The sequence below is a fragment of the Gopherus flavomarginatus genome, chromosome 8 (assembly GCF_025201925.1).
Source record: "Gopherus flavomarginatus isolate rGopFla2 chromosome 8, rGopFla2.mat.asm, whole genome shotgun sequence".
Taxonomy (NCBI): domain Eukaryota; kingdom Metazoa; phylum Chordata; order Testudines; family Testudinidae; genus Gopherus; species Gopherus flavomarginatus.
This window is the reverse complement of record NC_066624.1, coordinates 103788039-103814426: the sequence shown is the minus strand read 5'-3', so window position 1 is coordinate 103814426 and position 26388 is coordinate 103788039. Positions and strand designations below refer to the sequence as shown.

Below are 26388 nucleotides of genomic sequence, written 5' to 3'. Positions count from 1 at the left end.
GAAACAAGGGGTGAAATCCTGGGCCCCTTGAAGTGAATGGCAAAACTCTCATTGACTTCAATGGGCCAGGATTTCATCCTAGGTTCATAACATGTTTGATGCACTATTTCTATTGGTTATTTGTCACATTCATGCAGCAATAGTTTGTGACAGTTTTTTTAAGTAAAATGCTCGTGTTTATTAGTCAGCGTAATTTTTTCAACTACACACAAGTACCTACTTCCCTGCTATGCACCAATGGGGTGCACAAGCCAAAAGGAAGCAGAATCAAGTGAAAAAGTGAGTATTTTCCATAGCCACCTCCGCATCATGTATGTGTTATGTACGGTATATGACCATATCATATTTATCATTTGTATCCTAACTTTCTGGATGTGTTGCTGTTTTAAGATTCTTGTGTCTTTAATGTCTCTATGCAAACCTCTTGTTCAGGTCATTCATTCAGAATACTGTGTTGCTATATAGCAATATACATTCAGCCTTTATTAATGGTATATTTGTCCTGATTCTTCACATGATGAGAGAGATGGATGTGGCTGCAGCTCACGGGATATAATATGTATATCAAATGGAAATAATTACTAATTACCAATGGCCAAACTTTCCAAGATGACTTTCCAGGTCAAATTTAGGTCAAAAGTGTCTTTCAAGGTCATCTACTAGTCACACAGAATCAGCACTGAAGACTACTGTGTAGCTGTGGTTTTTTTGTAACTGTAATGGTTATCTCAAGATGTCATTAAGAGCCTGGTCTTGCAGCCCCTTGCCTGTGCAACTCCCATTGAACTCTCTGGGAATTTTGCATGTGAAGTGGCTTCCAGAATACATGCAATTCCTACTTAAAAGACCTGTTTGTTTTCATAATGGACAAAACATCACTCACACACACACACAGACAGTGCTCAGTGAAACTAGGACTTACCATGCTTGATTGGGGAAGAAATCTCAGCTGAGGTGCTTTAAGTAAAGCTTCAAGGAAGCTCCCTCTCTCCTCTTCTCCCTGGAAAATACCATATACATTCACTGGAGCGCAACTGGACACATATTCACATTAAATTATTTTTATGCTCCTATCCAACCTCTCCTGGGAAGAGGTGACACTTATTTGTTGAGAGAAATTATCACTGTATATTTAAAATTCATGAATACAGCAAATATTAGTTTACCATAAGTTACATAAGTCACAGATCCTCAGCTGCTATGAATTAGCATAGCTTTGCTGATTCACACCACCTGCAAATCTGGCCCATTGTCTCAACATTAAGGAACATAATACACAAGCAGCAGGATACGCTATGATTTAACAGGTCTTTTCAGTCTCTATTTTCTGTGAGTCTATCTTAATTTTTTCAGTGAAAGTCCCTTTATTGGCATAAGAAGGCGTTCAGATGTAGCCAAATTTAATACTGCATATCAACTTTCAGTGCAGAGAGCAGGGTTTTAGTGTTAATGGGATTTGGTACAATGTGTCTCCATTTTATATTACTGTCTCCCTGTCTCTTGATAAGAAGGTTCAAACAGAGAGAAGACAAATTTTTTAAAAGTGCATTTGTTATTCATGGAAGCTAGAAAAGGGGAGAGAGAGAGAGAGAGATGTAATCTATTTACAGACAATCATATATTACTGACTGCAGCTGAGTGACTAATGGAGAAAATTATTTATGAATATTCATGTGAATTCAAAAGTTTTCTGTGTTCACTTTTTAGAAACATTTGAGCACTTGAGAGTTATTTACTAGCAGGAATAACCAAGAAAAGTTCATTTTACACTCAAATTTATTCATTGAAGACACATTTTGAACTGTACAATCATCAGTCAGACTCACAATTCACTCCATTGTGTTCATAACTAATACACATGAGGTATGCATATGTAGTTCATGCAAGTTTTGCAGAGACACCGCTCTGTATCATTTTAATGTCAGAGGGCAACATACGGCTGGAACACATATGCAGATTTTTGCACAAATAAACCAATGGAAGTTCAGCATAAAGCCAGAGATAACATAATTTCTATTGCCAAAAGGCCCATAACTGACCTGTAAAACCAAGGAAAGCCTTAGTGGTTCCCCCACTGTCCCCTGTCAGCTGTTCATATAAGGTATGATCCTGTTCCTGGGAACTCACAGGCAACACTTCCATGGACTTCAAATGGGTGAGAGATTGAGCCCATACAGAGCCTTGAACAGACTCTTGCCAATACGTGCTCTGCAGAGCTGAACCTTTCCATTGTTATCACGATGCACAAGAAGGGCACGAAATTTTGCCTTCCAGAGGACAGGTTGATCCTGGAACAACAAAATCACAGATTTCTAAATTTTTGCTGAATAGCACCCATAAGGCCACATTCAAATGAGGAAAGTGAAATATCCTTCCCCATTTCTTAAAAGGGCACGCACTACATATTATGCATACTCTGTAAGCAGCATTAGTATGTGATTTCCTTATTTCCCCTAAGAATAGCCCTGTGCACCATCCTTCCATGGGGCATTCTGTTGCCACTAAGAGTAGGAATACGTTTTTGGACGAAACCACACAGATATCATTGCAAGTCTAGTCATCTTTGTATATGTTCTTGGATTTATATGTAGACCACACCACTTTCTCTGTGGCTGTCCCATTATACCTTTCCATGTAGTCACTCACAGGTGACTTGCCATATGGTTTCCGTGTGTCTTTATGGAGGAAATAGAATTAGGGTGGCCAGTTTCAGCTATAGGCTCAAACTGCTACTGATAGATTTTCTGGTGTGTGTACATGGCTCACCAGGAAAAATCTGGCCCATAATCATAGTCTCCTATTTAAACTCTGAGCAATCCCCACTGTTCTGGATGACTCAAAACCTCTTATGAGCTTCTTAGCTTTTAAATTTGCAGAATGATTTGTAGCATCCCTTGTACGAAAGAAACCATACCACTATGGAAGTATTTAATTAATATACATTATTAACAGGCACTATGTAGAATGGCAAAAATTAGTCAGTAGGACTAGTTATATTGGGGTGCAGTCTCTTCTCTTACATTGGTGTAAATCAGGAATAACTCAATTGAAATTAATAGCATTACAGTACTGGGATTGTTTTCCTACTACGATCGGGCCCATTTTACATAAACATATAGAACAAAAGTTGTCTTGAAATGGCCAAATCTGTTCTCTTTAGAGTCAGTGGTTATTTTGCCACTATTTCAGTGGGAGTGGCACTGGACTCATACAACAGACCTTTGCGGTATGCTGAGGTACTTGTTTGTACACTATGTTTTAATAGACTAATAACATATAGAAGATGCTATTAATGAATTTAATACTTCAAAGCTATGTAGTCTCATCTGTTTTAAAGTTATCTACCAATAGCAACACATTAAAAATGAATTAAATTAATTTTCCCCTTTATATTGTTTCATCTAATATTAGCCACACAGCATAAGCTATATAACTTTAAAATGTTGTGAAAACAAAATATGCAAGTGTATGTTAGCCAACTTTGTATCTCTAAGTTAAATACTATTAAACTTATTTTAGTATTATTGTTTTTAGACAAGTATGTATGATTTCAGCACGAACATTCCCATGAGAATAATAAAAAAAGTTGCCTTGACAACATAGTTTAAAACTCATAAATTGGCTGCCTGCCTAAAGTTAAGACTTTTCAATCACAAATTAAACAGACTTTTCTGTCACAACTTAATTTTACATTACCAAGGGAAATAATGAGAGTTTAAGATCATTTACAATATATCTTTGTATAGGACTCCATTTAACAAAAAAGGAAGAGATAAAAATAGAATGATATGAAACAATATAATTATTATGTTTTAAAAAGTCCTGGCTATTATTCCATGGTCACAAAAAGATCTGAAAAAGCTATATGCAGCAAATAAAAATTACATTAATTTAGCCCCTTTTTCTGTTCATGAATTATCTGTGAATAGAAATTAATTTTTACAGATTTAGTTGTTGATTTATTTTAAATAACAAATACTATTGCTTTGACTATTTCTTATTTCTAACTTGCTATTTGCATTGTGCTACTGGTCACCTGAGTTGCATGGTGCACGTAGAAAGACCCACAGAGAACTTTCAAGTTAGCCATATGACCATTTCCAGTGCCAATACCTGTGCAAAGCCATACCCCCTATAGAGAAGGTCTGTACAGTTTAATAGAAAATGACAAACCTTCCATCAGTTTCTATGACAACCCTAAAAAATTTAACAGAAAAGTGTATTCCTGCTATAGAATTCTATAGGATGGTTAAAAGAAAACCCATAAAAAGGATAGTCTTTATTCATTCTATGGTCAACATTTGAATAAATGCTATACTTTACACTCATTTTGCCCAGGTGTAGATGACAACACAAGGCACAAGACGATGGAAAATCAAGCCCTATTGGTTTTTATAGTAATTTTTATAGATGCTATTACATGGTTATAGAAACCAATTTAAAAAAAACCTGTCTTTTTTTTTTGGACCACACTGTTCCAGCCGCCTTGCCCCACAATTTTTATAGTGGGGGTGCTGAAAGCCATTGAATCAAACTGTAAACGCTGTATGTAATGGAAACCACTTCAGGCTAGGGGGTATGTCAGTACCCCCAGCATCCTTTGTTTCAGACCCTATGCTGTGGGGGCTACTCCAGCCTTGCAGGTGGGGGAAGGAACCAGCTATTCCACCAATGGTGAAATTACAGTAATAAGTACATGATTATAAATACTGCATATGGGCTAGAATGAGTACAGGATAAAAGTGCCTGTGTTTAAGGAATGCACTTGCAGTATTAGCAACATTGTGAAAGATCAGGAAGAAAAAATCTGCAGCCCTTTGGAGCATTACAACAGCTGGAAATCTATGTATGTTGACTCCATAACACAAAAATTTCAGATTAATGTGCAGTCTGCTACACAGACCAGCCTCCTTACTTCCCCAAAATAAACCCCACAGTTGCAAATAAACCTGAATTTATATCCATACATTTGCAAAGCCAAAATACTGCAAGGGTATGGTTTAAAGAGATTTTTGTTATTTGGGACCTTGACTTTCAAGGGTTTTCAGCACAGCTGAAGATTGGCCAGTATTGTCTGATCTTTACCAAAAGGTACATTCTACAATAGGACAAGGTATTTTTGCCACAGTTTAGTCCTCTCTTCTCCATCTTCACATTCTTCATACTGGTTTGGTGGTTAGACATAACATGGATCTTTAGGCTGAAGAGTAGGAGGATTAGGTCCAAGAACAATTCTCCAGTGCCAGTGTATCATTCCTCCAAATTGAGACTCTATTATATCTCCTGTCCATCTGAGATAGTCTGTAGAGATATACAAGCCTCTAGCACAAAGGTGAGCCACTGAGCATTTGCTGGTGGTTTGTAGAAAGCTGGCTGGCCCTATGGTGCTGGATCTCACATTTTCAGCTGGTGAGTCACATCAAAAGAGTCTAAATAAATTAAATACATCCCTAATATTTCGTAAGGAATTTTGTAAGGAATTGCTGTAGTTGACTCTGGGCTGCTCTAGGATTACTAAAGGGAACAGGTAAATCTGTGCAGTTGCAAATGGGAGGGGAACTGATCTCTATTTAGATGTGGATCAGGTTATGAAAACTTATGAGAACCCCTGCGCTAATCCACAAAACTACTCATCTCCTTTAATGAGGGTAGTCTCCAAACAGAATAGTTGTAATGTAAAGTTTACAAACATAGGTTCTAAACAGAATTGCTGGCATAAGGAATCAGCTCCAGTAGTTTAGGAAATTAAAGAAACTATGAAAGGAAGCTGGCTTCATCTTTGCTGAGTTTAGATAAGTGAGTACCGGAAGGTTTGAAGAAAGGTACATGGTGCAAACAAAGAAAGCATTTGGTCTTTGTCAACAGCATAGATAAGAGTTCCCAAAGAAATGTACCAGGTAGTTCAGTAAGTGTTCTCAGGGCTGTATAAACTCATTATAAAGAAAAAAAACACCACCTCCAGAGTTTTGATTTCTTCTACAGAAAATGCAGAGCTCTACAATTAAGACACAGCACTGAATAAAAAGAGAAGAAATGAAAGAATTTGTAATTCATATTGATATAAAACAGTTTGAAAGGAAGCAGAAAGCATCCATTCATCTGGACAAAAAAAAACCTCCACTGTAGAAAGAATCTAAAGCAAGTGGTCAACATAACAAGAAAGGGGACATAACTCAACATTTAAAGATTATAACATAACCGACAACTCACTGTCACTGCACATTGACTTTGAATATAAACGGAGTTTCAAGGTCTATAGAGCGAAAACAAAATACCTTTGCACAGTAGATGCATTACACACTACATTAGACATGTGAATTTAAATGCCCATTATTGTATCTTTTGGAATCCTAAACACACACACACACCTATCTGCTGTCAGCACTAAATTATTGGTGGCCACTATTTCACCTGTGATGTAACTCTGGTTGTTTTGGGAACAAGGTAAATAAGATAGTAGTAGCCGTTGATTGAAAGGCAGATTGTGCAGGCTAAATGTCATTTCTACCTCCAAACCTCCGACTATTGATAAGAAGCTAGTCTTTACACTGGTAATTTACCCCTGTGGATATGCGAAGTTCTCAGGGTTCATTTACCTACAGGCCTTCTGGCACTCTCAGATTTGAGCATTTCCTCAACAAACAGGGCCTTATTACAGTTATATTTTTGTTTGGTTGCTGCCTGGATGATTAAAAACTCTTTTTATTGCGGTTTCAGTAAACTGTATGTTGTCAGCAAGGCACAGCCAATTTTTGTTTTGATATACAAGATCCTGCCACCTTTACATTCTCGTCAGGCACTGTAAAATATAAGTCTGATGCCACTAGACTCATAAAAGGATCCAATATCAAAAGCAAGAACCAAAGTCTACAGAAAGAACTGGGAATATTTTTAGACGGTGGCATAGCTGCCAGTTTTATGTAGCTCAGTATGTGACATTTCCAGTCAGTGATGATGCTTCACTGGTTCCCCTCATGAGGTCCCCAGGAGTGGTGACAGCCAGTATTCCCTGGGTTTGGGGAGGAGCCAGGAGTAACTGGAGGAGCCTGCAGGGAGCTTGCTGGGAGGGATGGAGCGTGGCGGGGGATAGCGGAATGCATCTAAGGAGGTGTCAGTACAGGACGGGATGGACCTGTGGAGGAGGCTTTGTTGGGAGTTGGAGAACTGGAGCAGTCCAGGCGGGAGTACTGGAGTGAATCTGGGCTGGGCACCACTACAGGGTGAGAGAGATGTGGTTGAGTGTGGGTGGAAAAGCCTGGGATTGGTGGTGGGGGTAGAGCCTGGAGCAGCCTAGGGGGTCTCTGGGTGAGTGAGGGAGCCTGGTGGTGGCTGGCGTTAGGTGGGAGAGTCACGGCAAAGTCCCTCATCCTGCCCCTCCTCCACATTAACCCCCCCCCATTCAGCTAGCCATGTTCAGGTCCTATCCCACCCAGTTTGGCCTCTGACCCCATCCTATCCATCCTTCCAACCCCTCCCCATTGTCACTAGACCCTGTTCCCCCTCAGCCCCATCCCAGCCCTCAACCCCACCCTGTCTCCCTCCACTGGCCTCACACCTACCCTGGTGGCAAGGCACTGAGGCAGCCAGTGCATCCTCCTGCTCCTCAGCCCGCCCTCACCACAGCTCAGAGTGCCATGCGAGCAGCAGGAGTCTGGGCCACAGCAGCCCGGGGGGAGGCAAAGGGGCTGCCCTTGTAACCACAGCCCAAAGCAGCTCCCGTTGGCAAGGAGGAGTAATTGCAGGGAAATACGGTACAAGGAGAGTGTGTCACTTCCTAGGGTTGAGAGGCACCTCACTGCTGCCTGCCCTTAGCATGAGGAAGCCTTGTCTGTGCCTGCCATCAGTCAGTTCCTCAGCTCCATCCGCCACTGGCAACACAAACACTCTCCAGTAAGAATCTCAGACCCCGCTGTTACTCTGCAGGTTGGCACACCCCAACCCTCGAGCCCTCCAAGCATAAACCTGGTCCACAGGACACTTGCAGTATTCGCAGATTCATTGCTTCCAGATTCACTGCTTCCAAAGAAACAGTATACCACAGCTTACCAGTTCCACCTCAGTTCACCGCTCCACTTAACACACAGCACTTATATTTAGTTTCACTCTAAACATATTTGTTTATTTAACAAAACAGAGATTCAAGTGGTAGCAAGTAGAAGCATTGGAAACAAATGGTAACATATACAAAAATTATAACATGCATTCTAGTGCCCAGACTTAATTAAGCAGATACTCTAGCAGACATCAGAATATTGCTTACCCAAAATTCTTGCTATGCTCCACAGCCAGGTTGGCTGTGACACTCTTTTAATGAGACAAGCAAGTGTCAGTTGCCTCCTACGTGAAGGATCCTGTGTGTTTTCTTGTACCCCAAGATATGCCAGATATATGTCTTTATTCATAAACAGATCAATCACCTCCTACTGTTTGTTTCATCCTGTAGATTCCCTTTCTTGTAGACTTCACAGTCTCTTATTTAGCCTTGGCTAACGTTGCAAATAGGCATACATTATGAGACATGCAATACACAAACAGCCAGACAGGGAGATAGGTAAAAGGAATTTTTCTGAAGCACATCACATCCTGGTGACCTGTCAACTCCATGACCTTAAGAACCTATATCAGTATAGAGACACAACTCTTAAATATTGCCTGCATATACATTTTGCAATGATTATGACAAGTGGGCTACTGGCTCTCGGTAGAGACTTGACATACCACCCTTTGGTGAACTATTATGCATATCTGACCCAAGGGATCGCTGTACAACCCAATGCACCCCATGCCCTCTGCCAGGTGGCACCAAGTTGTCCCTAGGTCAAAGAGAGTAAAGTTGAAGTTAAGGGTGAAGAAAGTGATCAGAAGGGAAAATATAGGAAGTCAGGAAGCAAGAGAGTCTAGACTCAAGGAGCACTATCGCTTCTTGACAAGTGACAGAAAACCAGTAAATTCAATCAAAGCACTTGGTAGCTATATAAAATATTACTGTACACTTGCAGATGGGAATGATGGCACAAACCATGGCAGTTCTCCAAGCCCCACAAGCCAGAGTCCTGCTGGACATTATGGCAGTTAGTATAGCAAGATTGGCAAGAGTATCTGAATGTGGCAAATGATAGCGAGTTGTAAAATGGAAACCAGTGGATTCCACCTGTGCACTATGAAACGGCATATGTTGTATGCTGAATGGGGGCATATACAGTCACCAGTATATAATGGAACAGAGAAAGGCAAAAACGCCACATCAGGACCCTAGACTCTCTTTACAAAGGACTAATTTCTCAGATCAGATCTAAAGATAAGTTGTACAGTACATTAGAGGGACTGATGTCTGCCTCCAGACAGATATTTGTGCCACTTACTACCTTCCCAAAAATATGAATACCCACACCCTCAGTCATTATTATGACAGCGGAACAACAAAAACGAGCATGTTTTTGGAGAAAAGAATTCCTTGTGGAGGAAAAACACATGTTTTTCTAGTCTAGTGTCTGATAGCATAAGTCAGATAAATGTGCATGAAATTCATTTCAATTTAGAAGGAATATCTTATGTTATCATGGAGCCTCCTCGGATGTGAAGTCAATAAGGAAGTAGCATACTAGATAAGTTTGGAGACATCTTTCAGTTGAGACTATGTTTCAATTAAATGAGATTTTGGAAAGCAAAATGTAGCTGTCAGGACACTGTGAATTTGTGGCACCCACTAGCTGAGTTAGGGTTCGTAAATCAATTAAAGAGCAGTGTGTAATCAATAATTGTAGTTTTTGCATTACTGGCAAATACATAATACTGGAGTGTATTATACTGTCCCCTATTATCCTATAATATTACAGTATAATAGTGTGTTGTCTAGTTATTGAAGCATAGGAATGGAATTCAGAAGATCTGGGTTATACTTCCTGTTCTGCCACATAAATTATTGCATGACCTTGGTCAACTCACTTACTTAATTTATCTTTTCCTCACTTTTCTCAGCTATATATTGTGGGGGCAATACTTCTCTAGCCTCTGCCTCAGTGGTGTTATGAGGCTTAGTTCATTAAAGTATTCTGAGAGCCTCAGATGGAGGGTGCCTGTGAACCATAAATCATCATTAATACTAAACTATTGATATGAACGTTTCAGAACACTGGTGTAACTCTGAAGTCAGTGGAATTAGATCAGGCATGAATTTGGCCAAACACAAGTGGCAGTAATGGAATGCAAATTATATAAACAAAATGTGAGAGAGGGGGCCTTACCAAATTGCATGGCATACATCTCAGGGTACTCAGAAGTCTACTCTTGTACCAGCTTATCAAGGGCAAAAGAGTCAGCATGTGGGATTCCATATAGTTGAAGAGTCTGATGCGTCATGAAATACCTTCCCCGCTGCTTAATAATTGCTGTGTTGCTGATATGTTGTATTACTGGGCCATATGTAGTCTGTGTTTATTAAGCTGCAAGAATTAGAAGACACTTATCATGGTTGTATTACCTAGACTGTTCTGAGCCCAGATCTTTCAATTGAGGGTTGATCCAGAGAGCAGTCTTTAATATAAGGAGCTCCCACAAGATTTTAACCCTTAAGGAAATCAGTGTATGTGTCACAGAGGGAAAGAACAAGTAGATGAGGGACCTATTTGTTTTTCCAGCTAAATGCCCAAAACTCAGGAGAGAGGCAACATGACTTGGCAAACAGATCAAGTGCATTTGCTGGAAATATACTAATTGCAGAGAACAGTGATAGGAGAGCTAATCCTCAGTCTTCCTTCATTTTGGTAGCAGAATTTTAACCAGAAGCTTCTGAGCTGCCTGCCCCTCTATCACATCACTAATATCATCCTAGTGAATGACAGTTGCCTTGTTGTAAGAACAACAAAGAAATGACTTGAAATGTGGGAACCAGCCACTTGGAGGGTTGGGGGGGGGGGGGGGAAGAGAGGGAACAATATGTCTCAACTCTTAATCATCCCCAAACCACACCTGAACCTTTTGAGAGACTCAGATCCATTCAGATTAGAATCCTCTCTTTTCTCCCCATTCTGATTCTCAACATTGCCATAGCTGCTTCCTCAAATTTCCACTGCCATCCTTCCTTCCCAGCTCCTCAGCATTAAGCTCCTCTCCTATCAACCCCTTCCAACTGGCAATTTTGACTCTCTCCATTCCCATGACTATCAATAGCCCCTTCCTTCCCCCACCCCCAACTTCCATGTTTCCCTTAAAGGTAAAGTTCCAGAGAATGTAATATTTTTAAACCATCCTATATAATTTAATGGTGTATTATAATCCTATTCTATAGCATGGTTTAAAAAATTACAGAAATATTAGCATTTACTATTAAATCCTATAGATTTTTTAGAAACCTATGGTTTCATTCCTATCAAATTCTGTAGGACATTTCTGAGAAACCTTGCATATCACAAATACACCTTGGAAGATCCCATTGACCTGGGAGCTCTGACAATCTTCTGGTTTGGGTTTTTTGTTCACCAGAGCACATATCTTCAGCATTTTAAAATCTCTGCAGAAAAGCTCTTGGTCATGCTGGCTCCTACAATGGAATCCATAAATTCAAGAGGGAAGAAAGGATAGAAACCTTATTGATGATCATGACAGATGATTTCTGGGGGCTGTTAAATCATTAAAAAGAAGAAGGAGAGTCTTAAAATATTCACAGCATCCAGCTGGTTTCTCCCCCACTAGAAATGACTAGGAGTGTATTATACCTGGTAAACTTAAAACCATATAAGTAGAACATGCAGTTATGTAGAGATATGTCTGACACACCACCAATATTTGCTAGAAATGTAGCTCTAGAAAATATATGTACAAACAGATCCACCAGTAATGAAGATCAAAGATCAGCATCTGGAATAAATGCAGTTTCCAGATCAAGTGCAGACATTCACCTAAATTAGGAAATTACTTGTATGTGTGTTCAAAAAAGAAGAATGTGTCATTAGACTTTGATCCCTAAATTCCATTGAGTGAATAATTTGGAAAACACTGGTGAAAACCATATGATTAATTCTCTTGTAAGGTGCACTTGTAATTTGGCTATACAAATATCAGGATTCTAGTGCATGGGAATCTGTGATTGCCAGATCTTCAAACCAGCATCTAAATTTCATCATGCACCTATTGACACACACAAATTGGGCACTCATCTCACTAACCTCTTTCATTGTGTATGTCTACTTTGAGTGCACAAATGTAGGATCCTGATTATATGAGTGGGTACACACGCCAAACATACATGCTCACACGTGGGGGCCAGTTTGAAAATTCTACTCTTCACAGAAATGGACATGCTCCCCCATATCTCATCATCTCCAACCTATCACTTTGTGAAGTACTGTGTCTTGCAAATTGCTGAGCACTTTAGGGGTGTAGAATCAAGCCTTATACGAACAGTGAAGCTGCATGGTTCTGCTACTCTTAATAATTTGAGATTCTGTTGTCCGGGTAAGTGCTGACGCACATCAGAGGGTTTTTTATACATTAATTAATAGTCATTAACGTTCAGTGTGGTTGTTGACAGAGGTCGTACACTACAGGAATGAGAAAATGCCTTTTAGCCAATTCTGAACCATTCAAACATCCTGGGCTTGAAAGTTCATCTCATGTTAAAAATATTGTGGGGTAATGTGCCACTTAATACAAACTTTTGAAAAAGGGAGAATAGAAGAGGGAGAGAGGAAGGGGTTGTGTGTGTGTGAGAAAGGAAGGGTGAAAATGGGGAAGAAAGAGACTGAGATAAAAGGAACAGAGGAAAAAACCAAACATTCTTAAAGATAAAATAAAGTCAAACCATACCATCAAAGGGCACCCAGTTGTGTCTGCAGAGGCCCTGATGCTGCAAAGAGAACAGCAGAGAGTCAACTGCAGCACAGGGACAACAACTGGATTCTTTTATCCCTAATTTGTGCAGTAGCACAGGTTTTCCTTTAGCTGACAGAAAATCTGAATTGAAATCTTCCTTAAAAAAAACACCAGACTCATGCAATGAAAATTACAGGAGTAAACAGTTCAAAATGCAGAGTAGATTTATAATCCCTACACAGCCAAAAACCAATTCAAAAGGTTCATAAACTCCACAGAGTTCACTCTAGGTCATTCATATGTTCTTGCATTCCACAGAAGTGTCTCACGTAACAGGTTACATTGAAGGGGCTAATGCAGATTTTCTAATATAAATCATAATAAGTTCTGCTTGTGCGAGTTATGAGTGGGAAAATGATGCCTCCCATGCACGACAATGAATAAACATTGACTGGTCATTCCCACACTGACAATATAAAAGGTGAAATTCATGCATTCATGCCACCAAGCATTCATTAATTAGGCCTATAATCAGTAGCATGTAACAATTGCTATAGAAGAACCATCTTGGTACTTTACCAAGATATATGGCTTATGCAATTTGAGCATAATTTTAAGATGTTCAGAAAGAGCCGTTAAAAGTCTATGTTTAACCCCAAAGCTGCCTGTACCTTAGAAAAAGGTGACAATCACTGGAGTCTCTCTTCTCCCACAAGCAGAAACTATCCACATGCTGTTGTAAGGATGAATTTAATTTCTTTAGATTTTGCATCTCAACAAAGTTCTTTAACCCTTGTGTTTTTCTGTTGCTAGCTGGTGAATGAGCAACAAGAAAGCAGACCCCTCTTGAGCCCCTCCATTGATGACTTTCTCTGTGAAACCAAACCAGAAGCCATTGCCAGGCCAGTAACATCAAATACAGCTGGTAACTAATTTTCTTTATCATCCCTCATTAAAGGAAGATAATTAATTTTAATTTTAGCTTAATTATTGTACTTTTTGCCAGATAACATATTAGTTTCTTATTTTTAAATCAAACAAGATTCATTATTGATTATTTTCACAAAACTGTATTGGTAGTAAATTACAAATGGATTAATCCGGGAGTAGCAAAACCTTGTTGGTCATGCTTTGGTTTTGCAAAATCAAAAAACTTAAACCTGGGATTGTTAGGATCCAGGTCTCAAATTATACCAAAACTTCAGAGTTAGGGGTTGAGATATGCAGCTCTGATTTTAGTCCATTGGGAAAGTGATTTTGGTTTGGTAACTCCTCAGCCTGTCTGTTCTTTTGCAAAAACTTAACCATGGGTGGGTTGCATCTAGTTCTTGTTTTATCAAAACTTCCTAAGTTTGGATAATGGTTTTTGATAAAGGCTTAAGTAATGGTTTATGGCCTTGTCTTATTTCTATAACGTTCATTTAGTCTACAGTGCAGTCTTCACCACTGGGCTTTTGTAATGAACATGGCCATTCCAGTTGTGAAGTAAGATTCTTCCAAAGTACAGAGTGCCTTTGTTATCCCATTGGTGAGTGTATGTTACAGATCCCCCTTTGTCTTATCATAGAATATCAGGGCTGGAAGGGACCTCAGGAGGTCATCTAGTCCAACCCCCCTGCTCAAAGCAAGACCAATCCCCAGATTTTTACCCCAGTTCCCTAAATGGCCCCCTCAAGGACTGAACTCACAGTCTTGGGTTTAGCAGGCCAGTGCTCAAACCACTGCAGGGAAGATATGAGTTTGTTACTGTCCTAGTTCAAGCTGTAGCAGTTCATGCCTAAATAGTGGCCATCACACTCCCACAAAATTATGCTAGGCTGGAGTGAATTTCAGTTAATGACAAAAATATATATATGTTCATCTAAATAGTGGCAAAATGCCTGATGAACAGTATTCTATCTAATACCACTGCAACTGCTGCCAAGTTTGTTTCAAAGGCTCATTATCATTGAAACCTCTTCTTGTATATTTTTTTCTTACCCTAGCATTTACACTGATCTAAATTATAGAACAGGGTTTTAGTTCCCTACTTTATGGGACACAATGGAGCATTAGGCATTTCTGTAAATGAAAAAAGTTCCTTTATGAAAAACATGAGCCAAATATTACTCCATTTCTGCTTGTCATAACCACACTGGTCTTCCTGCCACTAATTCTTTATTACTTACAGACTTGCTTTATTGAAAACTTGGGGAGAAAAAAAGAGATACTAAAATGCTATCCCCTTCCCACTGGGAAAAGAAGAGAAAACCTGCAGCTGTGCTCAGGAGTTTTGCTATTGAAAGAATGTAATAAATTTCTTATTTGCCTTGTGTTTCAATAAGATAGAGCAAGTAATAAAAATGACATGGTAATCCTGAAAGCACTCAAAATTTAAAAAAGTATACTGTCTTCCAAGATTAGTTTTTAAGATTTTAGTGTTGCTGTTCAGTGGTATGTTCAGAGGTAATATGCCACTTGCAAGGTACAAAGCTAATCAAAGTAAATTAATTGATCAGTTGAGGGACAATGTAGTTAACACAACTACCATATTTTATAAATATTTCATAAAACAGCTTGCCTTATTACAAGCCATTGGAATGACCAAGTGGCGAATTCTAATTTGTGTTCATACCTCTTGCTTTGGATACCACTTATAAATGAATTTTTCACATTGAGAAAGTTTCAGACAGATGGCACTTGCCAGTTGCCAAGTAAAACATGCACATAATTTGTGTGCACAATACTCCATCTGTATGCCCAAATCAGGTACCTGATATATTTGTGTTTGCAGTTACCTAATTTTCAAAGGCAATGAGGGCAATTGTACCTACAGATTAGGCATACAACTGTATATGTATTATATGCTAACTAGGCTAACAATTTGCTTCAGTATGTTTTCACAGCTTCAGAGCTGTGAGAAGAAAAAATACTCACTATAAACAGGACTGGGAGCAATATTACACTAATGCACCATAAGAGTAGGCAGCTGCAGGACTACACCTCCTCTTTCATCATGTCAGATTCCCTCAACCAGTCACCAGCAATGAATGTTTGGCTTCTTCCAAGATATTTCTTGTTTTCATTACCCCACCCCTTCCTTATTTGGTACTTCTCTACTCAGTTATGATGTCAAACACACCATACCCCAAATAATTTTAGAATTCCAAAATCAAAACCAAATTCACTGAATCAAGACTTAGAAGATGAAAAAGCAACAACTTAAGACTTCATCCTGGGCTTTGGAAAACTGAATTGTACAGGTTGCTAAAATAATGCTGAGTCTGAAACTAAGTCATCAAAAGCAAGGACATTCAGAATTAAGGTGGGATTATTATTTAAAAATTCTAGCACTAAAAGGACACCACCAGGTTGGGCCCTACTATGCTAGGTAACGTACAAACATAATAAATTACAAAGAATCTCTCTTAATTCACTGGTTAAGACTACATATCATGTGTATTCCCCCAAAAAGCTATGCTGCAACATATGTTGTTGGACTATATGAACCCTTCCAAGCCCAGTAAGCTGTGCAGGAGATTCTGCATATTAGGAAGGGGGTTCAGCTGAGGTATCTCTGAAGTCTTTGTAATGCCTTTGAAAATATTGACAATGATCATACATAATTCATGCTGACTTCTCAGCCTACCCACACTTCTGTTTCTTACACATGCTCAAGAAAACATTAGCCAAATCTAAGTTCATTCTTGTACAAATGTCACTACTAAAAAAAAAAAAGATGCAGTTAACAAGAAGGCAGAAACCCCACCTCAGGTTTCAACATAATAATGGTTGCAGCGAGTTGTATGCATAGGAGGTGCTGTGTTTCCCTGTATGAGGCAGTAAAAACCATGGTAATGAATGCTACAGTAATGACTATAAATTAATGAATATTTAGAGACAAATAGGAAACTGATCTAATATGAGCTGCTTTCCATGAATGTGTCAAAGCCAACAGACAAGGAATGCCTGAACATTTACAGACAACTAACAGGTGTAACAAAAGAACCTTGGTCAACAGCAGTAAAGTATACACCAGAAGCAACTCTGACCTGTAGGAACTGTAAAGTGTCTTCAACTGTCAACCCATGCTTTCATGCACCTGGTGAACTTCTGGGAAGCTGTTTGTTTATTCCTTTCCTCCTTTAACCTTGGAATTGGTTATGTGCAATTAGAGGATTAAAACTGATACTTTGAATGTAGTCAGTTTAGCATATGGACTTTTGGAAATCTGAAATATATCTGCTTATATCATCCTTCTACATCTAAGAAAAGTAAAGAGTGCTTAATATGTATTAAGTAGTCAACAATTTAAATTATAATTGCAGATATCTTTTGAGACTTTTTTTGACAATATTGGACTGCTTTCACATATGTTGGTTTTTTAGTAATTTATGATGCTGTCTCTTCCCATTATTCTACTGCAAACAGAGGATTTATTGTTGTATTTCTTTTTGCACTGATGTCAGTTGTTAGGTGTATTTTATCTGCATGGAACTGTTAAATTGATAAAAACAGTTTTTTAAAAAAAAAAGTTAAATTGCAGGAAAATACATAAAAATTAGCAGCTTCAAGATTTCAGTGAAATGAAAGATTAAAATTCACATAAACTCAAACTGTTAGAATTCCTTTATTAGAGCTGAGGATAATTATTTTTAGTTCTAATTAATGTGTAACCCAAGCAATATGCATCTTTCAATAGAAAATGGAACACTGAATTAAATGAAACTGAATAATAGTTTTTCTTTTAGCACAGACAAAGAGGTTAGAGGAATGACTGTAGGTACTTCAGGTAGTTAAAGGGGCAGCATACGTTTAAAAAAAAAAGTAATTATAGGTGCTATGCCTGCCTAAAAATACCCCTGCCAGTTTTTGTTGCTTTACAATCACATTTACCTATTTTTGAAAAAAAAAATCTCTCACCTCTTATGTGGAAGATTCACATAAACAAAAGGGGAAATTGACTGACCCCACAGACAAAACAGTGCAACTGAATATAAATAGAGTGCTGTCAAATACACCAACTAAAAAAAAACTGGAAAAGAAAGAAAAATGTTTTTTAATGTCTGTTAAAATAATCTTATGTGTTACTTGTATCAATGAGTAGGTAAAAAAATTTCAGACAACTGTGATTTTTATATAAGAATATTAACAGTTTAGCTTGGTGTGTGTTTCTTGCAGTGTCCAAAAAACTAATTACGGTATTTAACACATTTTAGACTGATATTTTCAGAAGTGCCTAAAGGATTTCTATGCCAATCTCTTGTTAAAGTTTAGTGGGAACTGAGCATCCAAATCTCAGATAGTTTTGAAATATCCTCCCTAAAACACTGTAAATATGGATGGCCAAATCCTCCTTGCCTTACCCATATGAACAGTCCCAGATACCTCATTAGGATGAACTGCATGAGTAAGGCAAGCATGGATTGTCTCAGAGTGTTATTTTTCACTGGGAGAATTATGAAGGGAATGTCTTCAAAGCGATTGGCTAGAGTCAGTGTGAATCATTCTGCTCACTCCTTACATGCATCTTTGAAACCCTACCTCTGAACACAAAGTGATTGCAAGCTGTCAGGTAAAGCTGATTTAGTCTATAATCTTCTCCCTAATAGAGCACAACACAATACTAATCTCATAACTGGCTGATACTCAGATGGGCTTTAATTGCTTTCAGTACTTTAAACTGGTGAGACTGGTCCTAATCCTCTCTCAGAGCCAAATTGCATAATACTGGGACAACTAGATCATGTGGGGAAACTCTGGGCTAAGACTTCCAAAAATTACTAGTGATTTCTGCTGCCAACTTGAAACAACTTAAAAGGGCCTTTCTGAAAATCAGGTGACTCAAGACCAGCACTCAAAAAAACAAGGCACCCAAAAATCACTAGTCACTTTTCAAAATCTTGCTCATATTCCTTACCCAGTAACCATGTAACATCTACCATGTCAAATACAAATGTGTTTAATTTAACTCAATTTTGCTTTAGTCAATTAAAACAAATTTAAAAGAAAAATCTAATCAAATAAATTAAAACTGAGCTCAATACTGAGTTCTAACATTTTGCATCCCTGATAGTATTATCAACTGGTCTGGATCTCTTGGATCTGAGTGAACCTGTCTTACAAACCCAAAGCAAGACAAAGAAGTCAGAGAATGCATCAAGAGGTGAAAACTTAAAGGCTTCAACCCACAGAAAGAAGACAGACAACTCAGACCTTATAAATGTGGATGCTGAGCAGAAGGTCCAGAGTGGGAGAGCACCAGAGAAATCATCATTAGATTTAGGTAAGAGCTGATTAATTCATCAGTGCCACTCAGCCATGCTTAACTTTACCAATTGCTCCTTGCTGCTATCAGAAAAAAGCATCTTGGGCCATCTTCTCATTGCCATGCACCTTCTGTAGACATTTACACCACTGCACAGTGCATGTAAATTGTGATTTAGTAGCATTTTATACCCACTTTACTCTCAGTGTGCACTGGTGTAAATGACTACATGGGATGCAGGGCAATGGAGAAGCTGGTCCGTACAATGGAATGTCTTGGTAAGAGGGTAAAGTGATTTTATAGTGGAGGGAAGCTGTTAAATGCAAATCAAACCAATCATTCTTTTTCCAAGGTGCCACTCAGGGTATGTCTTCACTGCAGTTGGACACCCGCAGCTGACCCATGCCAGATAACTCAGGCTCGCAGGGCTCGGGATAAGGGGATGTTTAACTGAGGTATAGACATTCAAGCTAAGGCTACAGCCTCCCAATTCACAGTCCTAGAGCCCAGTCCCCAGCCCAAGCCCAAATGTCTACACCGCAATTAAACAGCCCCCGAGCCTGAGCCCCATGAGCTCCAGTCAGCTGGCACAAGCCAGACACAGGTTTTTAAACTGCAGTTTAGATATACCCCTGGTGTCAACTGTGATGTCACTTTTATGATCAGGACACTTATCTATTAGGAGCTGGGCTTGGGATAGCTCAGTGGTTTGAGCATTAGCCTGCTAAACCCAGGATTGTGAGTTCAATCTTTGAGGGGGCCACTTAAGGATCTGGGGCAAAAATCTGTCTGGGGGTTGGACTAGATGACCTCCTGAGGTCCCTTCCAACCCTGATATTCTATGATTCATTTTGCAATGCTGATCAGATGGCCATTAGGATAAAACATTTCCAAGCTGGGTTGGTTTGAAAGTAATTTATCATCTCTGGCACACTCTCTCTCACTAAACATTTCATATTAGCTTTTAATCAACAAGAGAGTAGCTGCCAGAGAGAGGCTTACAAATGCCAAAGTTTTAATTAAATATAAACCAATACCTTATAAATGGTGAGCAATGCTTGTTGTGAGGTAAGCTCTCAGAACTTAAATAAAATCACTGGGGGGCAACTTTCTCAAAACTCTTTCCAGATTGTCTCTGGGTGAGATCTTCAAAAGCACCTGAATGAGTTAGGTGCCTAACTCCTATTGATAGGTGCCTAGTTAACACTAACTCACTTAGATAGTTTTGAAAATCCCACCCTCTTGTTTTCTGGTAATGAATTGCCCTAGACTGAATACAGTATTCTAGGTGTTGTTTCCCAGGATTATATACAGAGAGACTAGTGTGTGCGGTGGAAAAGACGTTACACTGAAGAGGAAAGGGATCCAGGTGAAGGACTGGAGCTATACAATGTTAAATACTGGTAAAAGATAGAAGAGGGCAGCGTCTTTAAAAATATCATCTTAAATACTTCTGTGCTGGGTAATGTAAGCCACTCCTAAGAATGGGTCAATGTATGTGTAAAAGAGTAACCATACATGTGCATCCTAGATCACTGAATTCTCTCGAAGAGGTTTTGGAAATGGATGAATAGAAGTTAGAAAAAAAATCCTCATTAAAAACAACCAGGTCATCACCTGGAGGTATTATTAGAAGTTAGAGCAAGAAACAGGTCTCAAACCAGCCAGGCCCATTTTAGACCTTCCTTTAAAATCAGCAGATATTACAAATGTCAACTGTACTTGTAACACACTGCTTTGCCTTAGGGTGACCAGATGTCCCGCTTTTATAGAGACACTCCCGATTTTTGGGTCTTTTTCTTATATAGGCCCCTATTACCCTCCACCACCGTCCAGATTTTTTGCATTTGCTGTCAGGTCACCCTACTTTGCCTAAACACATCAGTCCCAGAAAAGCTGCGGAAAATGAGAGTTCCATTCTTGGCCCAAGCACAGTATTCATATATCAAAAAATCTCATCACTGGATAACATTTGGCAGGATAATGATTTTTTTTAAAGTTAAATTCAGGTCATTTCCTTCCAAACTGTCCCAAACCTGAATCATTTCCAACCACAAGAGAAAAATTGACAAGGGAAATGTTCTCTGTCTGAAGATAACAGCGTTTCTTTCCATCAGGGCAGATCTTTAAAAGACCCTGATGTTCAAGAGACTTTCAGCCTCCAATCTTACATTTTATTGTTTTTTTATTTATACCCCTGTAATTTGTCTAGGTTAGTTCAAGTTGTTATCTGGATGTCTGAAGATCTTAATAAACTTGAGAATCAGTTCAGAAATGTGACTAAATGATTCAATTGCCTCCATAACCATTTGTACCCATAAATTGCAGGTGCTAAAAGGGAGGCTGGATTTTCAAAATCTGGCCCACAATCTGCAGGCTAAAAATAACCAAAACAACCAAGAAGCTGCCACAATCTCTGCAATGTATATAATTTACATTGAAATAACTAAGGCTAAGATTGAATCATGGGTATTTTTAGTAAAAGTCATGGACAGGTCTCAGACAAATAAAAATTCACCATCCGTGACCTGTCTGTGACTTACCAAAAATATCCATGACTAAATCTCTATTTCTGGGGCTCCACTGCTCTGGGGGGGGGTCTGCTCCAGTGCTGGGGGTTTACTGACCCCCAGCTGCTGCTCCCAGGGACCGCTCTACAGATGGCATCCAGCCGCCCCAGGACTACCGCTGCTTGGGAGGTCCTCAGGGCACCCCCAGAACCATTGCTTGGGCGCTCCCCGGAGTCAGCCACGCCAACCACTGTTCCTGCGGTCCCTGGAGCCAGCTGCCTGGGGCCACCTGAGCAGCAGCTGGTGCAGCTGGCCCCGGGGCAGCCCCTGGGACCACTGCTCAGACATTCCCTGGGGCTGCCCCCAAGACTGCTACTCGAGCGGTCCCCGGGACCAGCTGCTGCTTGCGCGGTCCCCGAAGTCAGCTGCCTAGGGTCTCCTGAGCAGCAGCACGTGGGGCAGCTGGCCCTGGAGACTGCAAGAGCAGCTGGCCCTGAGTTACTCCAGCAGCAGTTGGTGCTGCTAGCTGAGGGCCACTCGAGTGGCTTGAGCGGCCCTAAACTCAGCCACACCAGCTGCTGCGGAAGTTGCCGAGGTCGTTGAAAGTCATGGAATCCACAACCTCCATGAAAGAATCGCAGTCTTAGAAATAATTCAGTTCACGCACAGTCCCACTTATTTCCTGAAGGATCTTAAAATGTTAGTGACTATGAAAATCAAGATTTAGGTGTTGCTGGTTCTCAAATATGTCAGTTTTTCCCAGGAATTTCAACTGCCCTAAAGGGTTGGGCCCCATCTAAAACATATGCTTTCCAATCATCATAGAAACATAGGATTTTAGTGATTTAGAGGTGCAGTTTCCTCACCACCATTACATGGAGCTGTAGACATAATGTTTTCTGAATTAAGTTCCCTAAAAGATTCATTTTTTTCCAGTAAATATTCAGACACAGCTCGAGAAATGGGATGAAGTGAAGTTTCATGGAGAGAGGAACTCCAAGGGTCATTCAGCTACAGAACGAAAATCTTCATCATCTAGAGCTCCATCAAAAGAGCTTTTATGGTAAATCATGCACCCACACCAATTTTAACCCACTGTTTACATCATTGCCAACTTTGCTCAGAGATTTCTACTTGAGGTTCACTCACTCACACAAGGGCTGAATTTGGCCCAGTGTGTTTCATTTCTGCATTACCACTTTTAGAACTTAGAGAGGAAGGAAACTAGGCTACGGGGCAAGGGGAAAGAGGCATAGTCCGAGTAAGAGACTGGGACCCTGGTGCTCTGGAGTCCTGATCCTTACTCACACTTTGACTCCCTCAGTGGCTTTCTGTGCCTCTGGCCTGGTCTCCACTATGGGTTTAAACCGAATTTAGCAGCATTAAACTGATTTAACCCTGCACCCGTCCACACAACGAAGCTCTTTATATCGATATAAAGGGCTCTTTAAACCGATTTCTGTATTCCTCCCTGACGAGGGGAGTAGCACTGAAATCAGTATTGCCATGTCAGATTAGGGTTAGTGTGGCCGCAAATCAATGGTATTGGCCTCTGGGCGCCACGTGCACCATTGTGACAGCTCTGGAAAGCAATCTGAACTCGGATGCACTGGCCAGATAGACAGGAAATGCCCCGCGAACTTTTGAATTTCATTTCCTATTTGCCCAGCGTGGAGTTCTGGGCAAACACGGGTGGCGATGCAGTTCCAAATCCAAAAAGAGCTCCAGCATGGACCATACGGGAGATACTGGATCTGATCGCTGTATGGGGAGACAAATCTGTTCTATCAGAGCTCCGTTACAGAAGACAAAATGCCAAAGCATTCGAAAAATTCTCCAGGCTATGATACAGAGTCTGCAGCACAGTGCTGTGTGACAAGCGTAACGGAAAGCCAAAGAATCAAATGGACGCTCATGAAGGGAGGGAGAGGGTACTGAAGACTCCAGCTATCCCAGTCCCCGCAGTCTCTGAAAAGTATTTGCATTCTTGGCTGAGCTCCCAATGCCTGAAGGGTCAAAAACATTTTCCCTGGTGTTTCAGGGTATATGTCATCAATTTACACCCTTCCTCCCCCCCCGAAAGAAAAGGGAAAAAAAAACACTTCTGGCCTTTTTTCAGTGTCACCCTATGTCTACTGCATGCTGCTGGTAAATGGGGTGCTGCAGCACTGAACACCAGCATCCCCTTCCCGGTGGCAGATGGTGCAATATGACTGATATCTGTTTTCATCATCAGCCTGTGAGTGCTCCTGGCTGGCCTCGGTGAGGTTGGCCGGGGGCATCTGGGTAAAAATGGGCATGACTCCTGGTCATTCCTGGCAGATGGTACAAAACGGCTGGTAACCGTCATCATAGCAACTGGAGGCTGAGCTCCATCAGCCCCACCCTTTCGTGTCTAAAGAAAAGATTCTGTACTGCCTGGAATATCACAGCAGCGGAAGGCTGCACTCCTCTCCACCGCCACCCTTTAATATCCTGCCTGGACTATCATAGCAGCTGGAGGCTTCCTCCCTCTCATTTTTATCTCACTAACAAGTCAGTGTTTCTTATTTCTTCATTCTTTATTACTTCATCACACAATTGAGGGGACACTGCCACGATAGCCCAGGAGGGTTGGGGGAGGAGGGAAGCAATGAGTGGGGTTGTTGCAGGAGCTTTCCCTAGAATGGCATGCAGCTCGTCATTTCTGTGGGATCTCTGGGGCTCTGACATGGAGCGGCTGTGCTCTCTGGTTCTCTAGTACACTTGCCCCATATTCTAGGCAGGACTAACTCTATTTTTAGACAAAACATAAAGAAGGGAATGACCCGGGGAGTCATTCCCATTTTTGTCCATGCGCCCCCGGCCAACCTCAGCGAAGCCAGCCAGGAGCACCCATGACAGCAGCAGACGGTACAAAACGACTGATGACCGTCATCTCATCACCAATTTACAATGACAGACGGTGCAATAGGGATGGTAACCGTCTCTGCTACCTTGCAAAGGCAAATGAATGCTGCTGTGTAGCACTGCAATACTGCGTCTGTCAGCAGCATCCAGTACTCATACTGTGACAGTGACAAGGCAAAATGGGCTCCATGGCTGCCATGCTATTGCCTCTGCCAGGGCAATCCAGGAAAAGGGGCACGAAATGATTGTCTGCCATTGCTTTCACCGAGGAAGGATTGAGTGACAACATTTACCCAGAATCACCAGCGACACTGTTTTTGCATTGGGATCTCAACCCAGAATTCCAATGGGTGGGGGAGACTGCGGGAACTATGGGATAGCTAAGGCATAGCTACCCACAGTGCAATGCTCCGGAAATCGATGCTAGCCTCACTACATGGACGCACACCGCCGAATTAATGTGCTTAGTGTGGCCGCGTGCACTTGACTTTATACAATCTGTTTTACAAAACCAGTTTGTGTAAAATCGGAATAATCCCGTAGTGTAGACATACCCTTTGTTTACCTACCTATAAAATAGAGAGAACAGTGCTGTGGGCCTGATTCTCCACTTCATTATACTAGGTCCATGATAATGTAACTCCATTGGCTTAACCTGTATAATGGCAAATTAGACCCCAGATTTCTTTTATGAGTACAGGTTGTGTTGATTATTGTTTGCGTGGGGCTGAAATGTGTAACAGACAGAACCAAGAAGGAAGAAGAGTCAATGCACTATCAGTATCCACCAGTTAAAAAACTATTCAGCTAACAGAATTAACCCAATTAGTCACAAGGTATTTATTAAACTGTCAAATATAGTTTCTTGGTTTACAATAATGAATATGTAAACACATTATTTATAGGTCTACAGAGAACAGGTTGCAGTCTGAGCTGACTAGTGTCAAAAGTGCTTTGGAGTCCAATTCAGCATCAGATTTAGAATTAGTACCTGCAACACAGGTAAGCAATTTTCTTAGGTCCAGTTACACAAATAAGGCAAGCAGGTGTTGTTTCATTGTGTTACTCTTCACTAATGAGAGAACTGTCAATGGGATGTTTTCAATGTCATCAGTTAACGAGAATTATGCAGCTAAATCTTCACATACTGCATTACATTACAAAAGCAGATTATATGTATTTGAAATACATTAGCATCTCTTGTGTTCATTTCTTTAGTGAATGGGCATTGTAGCCTGGGGCTAATGCTTCTTAACTTATAAATCTCCTCAGAAGTATATTCCAGTAGAAGGGGAGTATTTATTCATGACTATCATCCAAGCTATGACTCTCACCTTCTGAATAATGATAATGGTGCTGATAAATAAAATAAGAAAAATAATTAGATAAACAATTATATTGAAACTCCAATAAAAATGCACCATTCCCTATGGATTGGGGAATTTCATAGTTGCAAAATCATCATCATCATCTTATAACATTCTGCTCAGGAGCATCAAATAGAGTGCAATAATTAAAAGTGATTTGGGGAGAATCAACAGATTTCAAGAATCAATCATTTACGTTAAAAGCATAACACAAAGTAAGTAACGAGTGTTGGGGTAGGTTTCTAACTTAACTTTTCCTGGTTTCTGATCATGCTCTTATGAAACATAGCAGCAAATTTGGAGTTCTCTCTCTTTTGGATTGAAACAGCCCCAGTTTTTTGCTTTTAACTGTTGCAAAGGCCTATCTATCTGAACAGAGGACAAGGGATGATCGTGTTTTTGGAGAGTTTTGGAGAAGGTATTTTGTTAGAGCTGCTTTTCAAAGAGTTGATTTTTTGTTCTTGTTCTGTGGGATCTTCTGCTGTTTCTATTTTTTTCTTCTTTTTTTTAAACATTCATTGTACATCAAGTAAAGCTCCTTGAACATTATTAGGAAAATTGTTGG

The 26388-nt window shown here is 40.2% G+C and overlaps 1 protein-coding gene across 4 annotated transcripts in view; it reads left to right on the top strand.

The window, feature by feature from the left end:
* Positions 1-26388, top strand: part of PEX5L (peroxisomal biogenesis factor 5 like) — a 175292-nt gene that overhangs the window by 101750 nt on the left and 47154 nt on the right. For 3 of the 4 annotated variants that reach the window (XR_007776027.1, XM_050965943.1, XM_050965942.1), the window contains 4 exons: positions 13624-13735; positions 18866-19075; positions 22504-22630; positions 25362-25458. Coding sequence is in view for 3 of the 4 variants with exons in the window: in XM_050965943.1 (XP_050821900.1) it covers positions 13624-13735; positions 18866-19075; positions 22504-22630; positions 25362-25458 (546 nt within the window). In the remaining variant the exon portion in view is untranslated. The remainder of the gene's footprint in view (positions 1-13623; positions 13736-18865; positions 19076-22503; positions 22631-25361; positions 25459-26388) is intronic. The other variant, XM_050965944.1, reaches the window with a different exon arrangement.